The sequence below is a fragment of the Arachis ipaensis genome, chromosome B04 (genome assembly GCF_000816755.2).
Source record: "Arachis ipaensis cultivar K30076 chromosome B04, Araip1.1, whole genome shotgun sequence".
NCBI classification, from domain to species: domain Eukaryota; kingdom Viridiplantae; phylum Streptophyta; class Magnoliopsida; order Fabales; family Fabaceae; genus Arachis; species Arachis ipaensis.
In genome coordinates this window covers 42,377,542-42,389,157 of record NC_029788.2, presented here as the reverse complement: position 1 = coordinate 42,389,157, position 11,616 = coordinate 42,377,542, and the positions used below count along the sequence as shown (strand labels likewise).

The 11,616-nt window shown below is 36.4% G+C and overlaps 1 protein-coding gene and 2 long non-coding RNA genes across 9 annotated transcripts; 2 read left to right on the top strand and 1 right to left on the bottom strand.

Annotated features, from left to right (window-relative positions):
• On the top strand, positions 241-3,103 carry LOC107637775. 7 transcript variants are annotated; one of them, XR_002361047.1, is made up of 7 exons: positions 241-615; positions 1,563-1,574; positions 1,666-2,068; positions 2,234-2,330; positions 2,401-2,509; positions 2,815-2,899; positions 3,003-3,103. It is a non-coding gene; the product is annotated as an uncharacterized LOC107637775 (long non-coding RNA). The 7 variants fall into 7 exon arrangements; XR_002361045.1 differs by having other exon boundaries at positions 1,530-1,574; XR_002361043.1 differs by having other exon boundaries at positions 1,523-1,574.
• Positions 3,284-4,618, top strand: LOC107637778. The gene is made up of 3 exons (XR_002361049.1): positions 3,284-3,393; positions 3,538-3,649; positions 4,430-4,618. It is a non-coding gene; the product is annotated as an uncharacterized LOC107637778 (long non-coding RNA).
• Positions 10,035-11,000, bottom strand: LOC107636466. The gene has a single exon (XM_016339971.1). The coding sequence runs from the start codon at positions 10,998-11,000 to the stop codon at positions 10,035-10,037; it is 966 nt and encodes a 321-aa protein (XP_016195457.1).

The following is an 11,616-nucleotide window of genomic DNA, read 5'->3' as shown; positions in this document are numbered from 1 at the left end:
ACCTCCCATGCCCTTGGTAAGCAATGAAGAGGAGATTGAATTAGAAGAAAGCTACCAAGAGGATGAGGTTGAAATTGAGAAAAGATGTCAAGAGATGGAGGTAGTCAAAGAAGAGCACAAGGGAATGACACTTACAAGACCATTGGAGACATCCCTTCCCACTACAAGATTTATATATATTTGTGGGTGTTTTTTAAAGGAGGTTTTTAAAAACCTCCGCAATATAATATATTGGTGACATTTTAATAAACTCCCACAGATTAACAATGAAACTCCACCGTTATAATTATCAAGTAATTAAAACTCTTTCAATATCCATGAGAACACTCGAACAGAGAACTGAAGAGTCAGAGCTCATCGAAACCCTAAGCTTGCGATAGACATCTCCACCGCCATCTCCGCCGCTGCCTCCGCCGCCATGGCCGCCGCTAGAGTTCATCTCTTTTCTGCTTCTGCCATAAAGCCATTGAGATCGAGCCAAGGCATCTCATTCACCAACGCGTTTCCAAATCTAATCGCAATGCCCAAGCCTTTGAGATCGAGAAAAAGTACCTCTTCGGTTAACTCTCCTCCGCCAATGACGCTCATGTTCTCCATCGGCATTCTATCCCTTGTGTACGCTCTTCTTTCCACTCGTTCTCAGTTTCTGGTTCTCCTTCTCTTTTTCTTTTTTATTCGTTTTCGTTGTTTTTCATCCGCAAATTCTGAATGCCTTGCTATGTGATATAACATTGTTTCAAATTATCAAGCACTCCAAGTGTTTGATGAATTGTTTATTCTCTTAATTAAAATTCTGATAAATTGATTTGCTAATTTTTGAATTTTGATTTCGTGATACTCTTTTATTTTGATACTAATATTTCATGATACTGATAAATTGAGATTCAAGTGTGTTCCCTATAGCATTAGGTGTGAATCCAATGATCACTGTTCAGGCTATAGCTTATTGCACAGCACAATCTGTTCTTGAAGTTCTTAGAAGGAAAAGGTGTTGATGAATTATATATATATAAAAAAAATTTTTTCTCTGCTTCTGTATCTTCAGTGGTCTAGAATGAAAATCTTTCTTCAAATAACACACGTTGAGAAAAAGAAAATTGTAATAACTTTTAAGAGAGTTGTTCAATCATTCTGAGTGTTTAGTGTATTAGTGTTTATTTTGTCATAACATGTTTTAGTTAAAACTTTTAAGGCTTTAATAGTCAGCTTAAGTTAGTAAAAAGTAGATTTAGATGTTGTCATGTTATATGTGAGGAAGTCTGCACTTAGTCGATCAAAATTAAGCCCTTAGAATCTTTGATTTTAATGTAATACAGGTCTAACTCATATGGTTTACCGTGGAGCTGTACACACTCGTTTTGAGCATTCACTTGGTGTTTATTGGCTTGCCTGCTGGCAAAGCTATTGACATAATAAAAAAAATACAAAGTAAATATATATAAACTGCCTTGTGTTACTATATGCTTGTTATTGGCAAGATGATATGAGATTATTTTGTTAAACAATCTTACTATGCTTTTAGGGACCAGAGCTTGGTATTGAACATTGCGATGTAATGGCAGGAAAGCTTGCTGGTACCTGACATCTCTGGAGAGTTATTTGTTTTGACACTTCTAATTCCACTATTTTGTTATTATTACTAATATGATATGATATTTTGCCTAGGATTACTGCATGATGTTGGCCATGGTCCCTTCAGCCACATGTTTAAGGGCAAGTTCCTTTTCCGGGTCTTTAATGGTGACAAATGGTAATTCTATGATGTGCTTGTTAATTCAGGTTTTCTGACTTCTCTCTGTACATTGAAGTTTCTTCACATGATTAATAGCACATGTTTCTTGCTTCTTCCAACAACATTCCAAAAAATTATATTTTCTAAATTTGTTTATTTCTATTTAAGGAGTTAAATTGACTTTCTAAAACCTGCAACAATGTGTTGGTTGAGAATTCATCCTTTTGAATTAACATTACTTTCAGGTCCCATGAGAAAATGTCAGCGAAGATGATAAATTATATGGTTGATGAACATAATATTGATATTGATCCTGAACTCCTCAAGAAAGTGAAGGTTAGACCTTAGATGTATGAAGTGTTTGTGGAATATATACATATATGTTTCTTTTCTCGTTTACATTTTGTAAATTGATACATGATGGACCTCTAAGCCAGGAGTAAAATATTACTTATTCCCTGTGGTTTTATATGTTCCAATAATATTTTTCGTTGACTGCAGGGTCTATGCATCAGTTTGAAAGTGAAGTATGCTCTCTTATTTCTATTTACTGTTCTGTTTTCATCATTTAGCCTTTGAGATGAAGGATGGAAGAGAGGTACTCTTCTTCTCTATTATTTCTTGCTCTCTTTTCAAATTTTAATTCTGTTTATATATAATGTGTGTAGCTAGACTCACAATTTAAGGTCCTAGGAAGCATATCAACAAAATGAAAATTAAAATTTCTCTCCGATTCCGATTCTGCGAAACCTTTTCCATTCCTACAAATGAGTGCAGGTGCCATTTGCTTATTCTATTCCTCACCAAATTTATTATTATTATTAGGGTTTAAGTGATTTATATATGCACTAGCTGGATTTTAATTGAAGCGCTTGAGGAATTTTTGCTTAAATTTATGTTTCTTCAAATACGAATTTTTTCTTCTATCGTGTGAATTTGGTGAAATAGTGAAGAAAATGATTGATAGTTGGTTTGATACACTTATTGATTATAATAGGTGGCGCATTTGGTGGCAATAGAGGGCTCCGTCCAGTGCCTCCTGAAAATTTTTAGGCTTTGATCTTTTCCATATTTTCATGTAGGATTATTCTATGCAACTTCCTGCACAAGAACTTGTGGCTAGGGATTTGCATGATAATGTTTGGACTTTCCGTCATATATATCGAGGTATGCATAATGTGTAGTCCTGTATATAATCTGAAACAGCAAAATTATTGGAAACTTGCTGAAGATCTTTTTATTTATTTATTATGGCCCTCACCTTAAGCAGGGCAACCAAAGCGCCACTTGGTTACAACTGAATGGAGTATATTTGTCAGTGGAAAGAGGCTCTTTGCTGGAGACTCTGTTTTATTTATACGGTGAGGGTAATAAATTGATCATTTCTGTGCTGTTTGGTGCTTGAGTCGAAGTTTTCAAAACTGTCTTGGAATATATTGAAAATCAGTGTTTCAAAGCTTCAACTCACTTCAGCAAATGACTTGCATTTTGACTATCTTTCCTGCTCTTTTAAATGTTCTGGGCATCAGGTTAGCTAACAGGCAACTAGCCAACATATCATCATCGGTATTGTCAAGTGATAGTATGCATATTGGGATTCTTGCGGCAGCTGCTCATGCTTTTGCAAATAATAGTCCCTTTACCGTCTTTTACAATCCTAGGTGAGTATCTTTACTTTTCTTTATGCTAATTTATCAGTTCTTGTATGTTTGTTCAATTACAGAGGCATGGATCAACTAATTGTTTAATGAACTCTTGTTCTCAATTATAAAGTCTTGAACTCAAAATCTTTCTTTCATTTGCAGGGATAGTCCTTCAGAGTTTGTTATTCCTTTAGCCAAGTACTACAAGGTAGTGTTTCTATTCTCCTTTTTAGAGTTTGTGAGATAGAAAAATTCACAATAGTGTAATTTGCATGTATAATTTTTATTCTCCTTTTCTAATTCAATATTGTAAATTTTTTCAATCTATCTTTGTTGCTGCTTCTGCTATATACTACTACTACCATGAAAATGATGCAACTACTAGCTAGTGCTTAATGATTTCACTTTTTTCATTCAATGGAGGGGCCTTGCCTTACCTTAATTATTCTAGTGCCCCTTTATTTGATATAAATATATGGGCTCTAGCATAGTTGGCAAAATTCATCAGTTCCAAAAGCCTTTATATATATATATATTGACACGACTTTCTTATTAGTTTATAGTCCATTAATTCAAAGAATTTAAAATATGAAGAGTTTTGTAAGCTATATGGCTATTGTGGAAAAAAATAAGCCTTATGTTTCAATGCTATTTATTCAGTTTGTATATGCAAGCATGGCTTTATTGTCTAAGGCTGCAATTTCCAAAGGAATGACCCCTTTTATTTTTGTTGTTTATAGACAAGCCTTTGCATCAGTTTTCTTATCTCCATTTGCTTTTTTTGACAGGTTTAATTCTCTCATCATGAATTAAATTATTATTATTAACCTTTATTAATGATTACTAGGCTTCTAATTCTCCTTTGGTTGTGTGTTAATTTTGTAGTAAGCAGAGTGCTCCCTTGTCATGCAAGTTACTGTGCAATTTGTTTCTTATTTCACTTGTTGGGTATGAATGAAATTATGAATAAACTATATATTAATACTACTCTAAGATAGTGACATAACATTCTAAGACACACTTTGCTTTTCTTTTTCTCGTGTTAAATGTGCAGGTTGACAACAAGTTCAACACTTTCCAAAATTTGGATCTGATAACTGTGTATCACTATTGCATCTTTGTTACTTCTGATTTGAGTTGCTTTAGAATGATGTATACTCATAATATGTTGTACATAATAATGCCTGACAGTTGTGATCATTGTGTAATATATCATATCTGAATTTTGTACTTTTTCCACTAATTATTGCTGATTCAAATAAAGAGGTTAACTATTTTGTGATAGAAATTGGCATTCAGAGAATGATTTTATATATAGAGTTATGTCTTATATTGAGAAATTGTGTTATAAAAGATTTAATTTTTAAATTTTGATATTAAAAAATAAATTTTTAATTTGAGAGTATATGAATGAGATGAAATTAATGAATGATTTGTAATTAAAAATAAATAATTAATTACAGGATTTGTGGATGTTTAAAAATCACACAAAATAGTTAATTTTTGTTAAATTAAAAAATCAATTTGTGGAGGTTTTAAACTGCCACAAAAGTGATTTAAAATTGCCACAAAAGTCTAATATAAAACCTCCACTAAACACATACAAAACCCCCCACTGAATAGATTGTGGAGGTTTTTAAAAACCCCCACAAAAGACCTCGTGGCACCTCAAATTTTGGGGGTTTTAGAAACCCCCACAAACCATTTGGTGGGGGTTATAAACCTCCACAAATAAGAAAAAAAAACCTCCACAAATAAACAAAAACCTTGTAGTGTCCTAAGTCACCATCCAACATAAAATTTAAGTGGGTAAACTTTTTATCCCTAAGCTTTACTTTCTCACTTGAATATGGTTTGATTGAAAATGATGGTCAACTTAGAGCTCTTTGTGGAGTTAAGAGTAGGAGAGAGTTGTGTAGTGGTTGGAAAAATAATGTTAGGCTCATAAAGGTTGAACTCTCAAGGCATAAATACTATGGTTGGAGGAATGTTAAATTGTATGGTCTAGGAGGAGAATTTGGTGCCTTAAGGAGAATTCTATGTACCTACCACCCGGATGGAATCATGATGATCAATTAGAAAACGGGTGTGAAAATAAGATATGGGATCCCGGATCACAACATGAAGACCAAATTTGGGAGCTCATATCTTGGGAAGAACCTCACCCAAGCTTGGTGAAGATGGTTGGAAATTCTGACAACCAATTGAGGAGCAAGCATTCTTGGAGGTTCAAGGATGAATACAAGCATAAGCTGCCATGACAAGGAGCCTCCCAAATGTCCAACTTAAGGACTTAAACTAAAATTGCTAGGTGAGAGACACCCCACCATGGTAAACTCTTTCCATTCTCTTGTATATATAATCAATGAATGAATTGAGTTTCCATTGTAGGGAGTTTTTCTTATTCTCTATATTCTTATACATTTTGCTTTGATTGATAAATTGCTTGTTTATTTCATGTTTTGTTTAGAATAGTTGTTGTTGAATGGTGTTTTGCTTGTAGTGTAAGTTTGTTTGTATTGTATTTGAAATTTTTTTTTAAAAACTAAAAAGTTGTTGTTAAATTTGAATTTTAATTGTTTTAGAATGATTGTAGAATAGGAGAGTGCCCTGTTTCTGTTCTCATACAATTCTTAAAAAAAAGTGCGCGCCACGCCTAAGCGTGACTGACGCGCACGCGTCGTTTGGCATTTGGGACTCTTAATACAAAAATCAGAGAGTTGTGCGAGATTTGTGCGAACACTGTGCTGGGAGCACAATTGCTTCCCACACGTGCGCATTGCTGACGCGTACGCGTCGATTGTCTATTTCACCCACCCATGCGTGAGCGTGGGCGACGCTTAAGCTTGTCTCTGCTGCCTTCCTCGCGCACGCTTGTGCGTCGATTCCGCGCCCTGCCTCCCCTGTTTCTGCTCTGTTCTCTTCTTTTCTTTCTTCTTTCTTCTTTCTTCTTTCTCCTTTATCCATTCTTCTTCTTTCTTCTTTCTTCTTCCTTTCTTACTTTCTTTCTTCCTCTCTTTTCAAATTTTCACTTCTCATTTTTCTTATTTTTAATTTTCTTTTATTTGTTGCATTTACTTATTTTCATTCATTGCATTTTAATTTTGTTTTAATAGCTTGTTCTTCTTTTCTTTTCTAAATCTCTTATTTTAATAATGGTGTTGAATTCTCTTAGTCAATTATTGAGAATTTCTTGGTTAATCTTGGTGCTTCTTGACTTGTTTGATATTGATGGGTGATGAACTTTTAAATCAATGCTTAACCTTTGATGATTCTTGCGTCCTTTATGCATTGATATGAACTTCTATTGTCTTCATGACCCACTCTTTCTTGTTTGAACTTAATGTTCAACATGCTCTTCATGTTATTCACTTATACTTTTAGTTTACTCTTGCATCAAGTAGTAGTTGATATGCCATTCGCGTACATTACTCTCTCACTTACGTGCGTAGCTAACATGTAGTGAGAACCTTACTCTTATTTGGCATTAGCCCCGCCTATGTTCTATTTGCTTTAATATCTTTGTTGTAGGCTTAATTCACTTTCTTTTTCTCTCCTTTTAGGTTGGCCATCAAAAAGAGGAAAAATGAAGAGGTTCAAATGAGGCAACAAACAAGTTCACCTGCACAACCCTTTGAAGGAGCTCATCAATTGTAGCAACCCGTCCACCTTGCTCTTCTTTGCATGCACCAAGGACGGTGCAATCTTCAAGTGTGGGGAGGTCGTCCGACCGATCTCCGTGGGTAACAACTTCCCTTTCCAATACCAATTTTTAATTTTCTTTATTAGTCAGTTGTTGCATTTGCATGCTAGGTTGAATAATAGTTAGAATTTGTACATATTCTATCATTTCTTTCTTGTTAGGACTACTTGGTTAGGGTGATGATCTCTTTTCCAAGAAACTATTTTAGGGCACCCTACCAATTTGGAAAAAAAATTTGTTGAACTTGCTTGAAGAATTTATTTTGGAACATGGTTTTTGAGCTAAGAACACAAGCATGTGAGTTTTGAGCTCAATTGTGTGGTTACATCTTATAACAACTTATTTTCATTCTTGTGTACATTATTCTCTTTCTATGATTGTAATCTTTGATTTGTTTGATTCTTTATGTCTATTATTCCATGTATAAATGCATTTACATGATTGAGGCCATCATTTTATGTAGCTCACTTACCCAAATAGCCTACCTTTCATCAACCATTGTTAACCAATTTTGAGCCTATTTGATCCATTTTGTTCTTAATTTTAGCTTGGCACTAAAAGAGACATGTCTCACCTAGGAATCAATAAAAGTGAGCTGCAACATTCTCTGCATAAAACCCCATGAATCAATTTCAATTATTTGCTGATATGGACATGTATTACCTTTTGTTTCATTCATTCTTCTCATAATTCATTGCTTGCTTGGAGACAAGCAAGATTTAAGTTTGGTGTTGTGATGCCAAGGCATCTTAGGCTAGTTTCACTAGCCTTTTTCTTTTGTTTTTAGTAGGTTTTATGCACTTTCTTGAGCTATAAGTAAGCATTTGGGTTAAAAGTTCATGTATACCTTAAATCATTCAACATGGTTAATTTGATGCATTTTCATGAGATTTATGTCATAATTACTTATATGTTAAGAATGATGTAATCTCTCATGATTTTAGCAAGGTTTTGATGCATGTATTGGTTGATGATAGGTGAAGAAATGCATGAAAAGAAGTTGAAGAAATGGCCATTGAAGGAAGAAAGGGAAGCAACGTTGGTGGCCAAAGTTGGACCACCAACGTTGCCTCAAATGTTGAGAGGAAAGGAGCAGGGAATTTTGCTGCATAATTCTGGTGCCCATGTTGGAGGGAACGTTGGTGAGCCAACGTTACCTCCAATATTTTTCAATACAGTTTGCGTTTTGGAATTTATAAAATTTTATTGCGATGCGTATGCGTAGGTGACGCGCACGCGTGCATTATGGAGTTTTGATGATCCACGCGCACGCACGCACGCGTGGATAGGCCAACGTTGGAGGGAACGTTGTTGGTCTAACGTTAAGGCCAACATGCACGATAAACATTCAAATATGGGATTTTTGAAATTGGCATCCACGCGCACGCGTGAGCGACGCGTACGCGTGAGCGATGCGTACGCGTGAGCGTGGGACTTTGACAATCCACGCGCACGCGTGGGTACACCAACGTTGGAGGAAGCGTTGTTGGTTCAACGCTGAGGCCAACATACGCGAAAATGTTTCAAAATTTGGAGTTGGGGAAATTACATCGACACGTACACGTCAGTGCGCGTACGCGTGGCCGTGCAATCCTTCCCAACCACGCGTACGCATAGGTGACACACACGCGTGGAATGGAAAAAATGGCATCCACGCGCACGCGTTGGGGCGAACATTGGTGCTCCAACGTTGAGTCAAACGTTGCTTAAAGTGCCCAGATTCCAATTCTCCTTAAGAAAGCGTTGGACATAACGTTTGCCCTCAAACGTGGACTCCAACGTGGATATCAGAACCTTGCAATTGAGCACCCATCTCTTCTCAACAGCATTAGAGCCACTTCAACCCACTTCAGTAATGGCCAAATGCCCAATCCAGAGACTTGAAGATCAATTGAAGAAAGTGTATAAATAGCTTAGAGTTTAAGTTAGTTGGGGGCGGGCTTACACCACTGAGTACTGAAACTCTGCCAATTTTACTTTCTCTGCACTTTTCATTCTGCAATGTACTTTTCAATTTCACTTTCCATTCTGAGAGCTATGAACAACTAAACCCCTTTCATTGGGTTAGGGAGCTCTATTGTAATTCAATGGATCAATAATAGTTTTCATCTTCTTCTTCTATCTTTTCTCTTGATTTTGTTAGAAAGCTTTCGATCTTAATTCAATTGGATAGTTGTCTTGACGGAGAAGCTATTCATAATTGGGTTTCCTCTGATCCTTGAGAAAGGGATGAGGAAATCATGCTAGAAATTCTTTCTCACATTGGATTAGATTGGGGTTTGGATGGATATCGTGACATGTAATCCTACCAATACTTTGATCTATGAATCTGTGTGGTATAATCAGTGACCAAACTTCATCTCTTCCCATGAGCAATTAAATCAAGACATTGAGCAATTGTTCAAGCTTAGAGAGATTGGTGAGCCAAGACATTGGGATCCAATCACCTAAGATTTCCAAGCAAAGTCAATGAATGCATTGATTGAGGAAGAGATGAGAATGATTTGATCCGGAGAATTCAATATCTCCTAAAACCCAATGAATCCCCAATTCTGATCTACCCATTCTCTTTACATTCGGCATTTTAATTTGATGCTTAATAATTCCCATTCTCTTTTAATTTGTTACAATTTAAGTTTCTGCACTTTAGTTTTTTGCAATTTCCTTTCTGCTATTTAATTTCTGTTATTTACATTATGTCATTTAAATTTCTTGCTCTTTAAGTTTCCTGCCAATTTACATTCTGCACTCCAAATTTCAAATCTGATTTAGTTCAACTAGAACATTCTTCCAATTAACATTGATCAACCAACCAATCTCTGTGGGATTCGACCTCACTCTATAGTGAGTTTTTACTTGACGACAATCCGGTACACTTGCCGGTGGAAATTCGTTGAGAGACAAATTTTTGTGACATCACTTTTTGTACCACTTCCTTCATTGTTGGGTTCAATCTTCATTGGGGTTGTATTGAGGGCTTGGCATCCTCCTTAAGAAGGATTTTATGCATGCACATTGAAGGGCTAATCCCCTTTAAATTTGAAAGTGTCCACCCTACGGCATCCTTGTGTTGCCTCAACACATTGATGAGCTTATCTTCTTGTTCTTCACTCAAGCTTAAGTTGATGATTACTGGGTATGTGTCATTGCTCCCCAAGTAAGCATACTTCAAGCTTGGGGGCAGGGTTTTCAACTCCAGCTTTGGTGCTTCCACCTTCCCCTTGGTTGCCTTGTCTAGCATGATTGAGCCTTCTATGCTTTCTTGTGGTAGTTCACCACATGATATTTGATGATCTTGCTCCATTGCTTCTTCACATTGATCTTCTTCTAAGACTCCTTGAACCAGTTTTTCCATTGTGTCCACTATCATACATTCTCCAATGGACTCCTTGGGGTAGCTCATTGCAGTGAAAACATTGAACACCATCTTTTCTTCATGCAGTCTTAGGACCAACTCTCCCTTTTGCACATCAATTATCGCTCCAGCTGTTGCCAAGAATGGTCTTCCAAGTATGATTGATGCATTAGACTCTTCCTCCATGTCAAGCATAACAAAATCAGTTGGGATGATGAACTCTCCCACTTTAACTAACAAGTCTTCTACTACTCCATGGGTAAACTTGAATGTCCTATTAGCTAGTTGAAGTGCCATTCTTGTTAGTTTGGCTTCTTCAATTCTCATTCTCTTCATCATGGCCAAGGACATAAGGTTGATGCTAGCTCCTAGATCACATAATACTTTTTTAATGCTAATATCCCCTATGATGCAGGGGATTTGAAAGCTCCCAGGATATTTCATCTTTTGGGGAAGCTTCTTTTGTATAATGGCACTGCATTCTTCTGTGAGCACTATAGTTTCCTTTTCTCCCCAGTTTCTTTTCTTTGTCATGAGCTCTTTTAGGAACTTGGCATAGAGTGGCATTTGCTTTAATGCCTTAGCAAAAGGGATGTTGATTTGGAGCCTCTTAAAGATCTCCAAAAATCTAGAAAACTGACTATCCTTCCTATCCTTTCTTAACCTTTGTGGGTAGGGTGTTTTTGGTACATAGGACTTCAAGACTTGTTTTGGTGGAGCTAGAGTATGTGTCTATTCTTGTTTCTTGATTTCTGAGTCATTTGCAACCTCTTCTTCTTGCAAATTGTGGCTTGAGGATGTCTCCTTCACCACCTTCCCACTTCTTAATGTGATGGCCTTGCATTCTCCTCTTGGATTGGTCATGGTGTCGCTGGAAAATATATTTGTAGGCATGGGTATTTGCTTGGATAGGTATCCTAATTGTGATTCCAGTTTTGAGATTGCTGCCCTTTGATTCTTTATGTTGGATCTGGCCTCCTCTTGGATTGAATCTATCTTTTTTTCAGCTTGCAATTGTCTCTCTGCAATAGTGGCAATATCCCCTGCCATTCGTGCCATCATAGCTTCCAATCTTGCAAAATTTCCACTGTTATCACATGGTTGTGGGATTGGGGATGATACATTTTGGGAATGGTTGCTGTATGGTTGTTGGTTTGAGTGGTAGGGGGCATTGTGTGGGTTA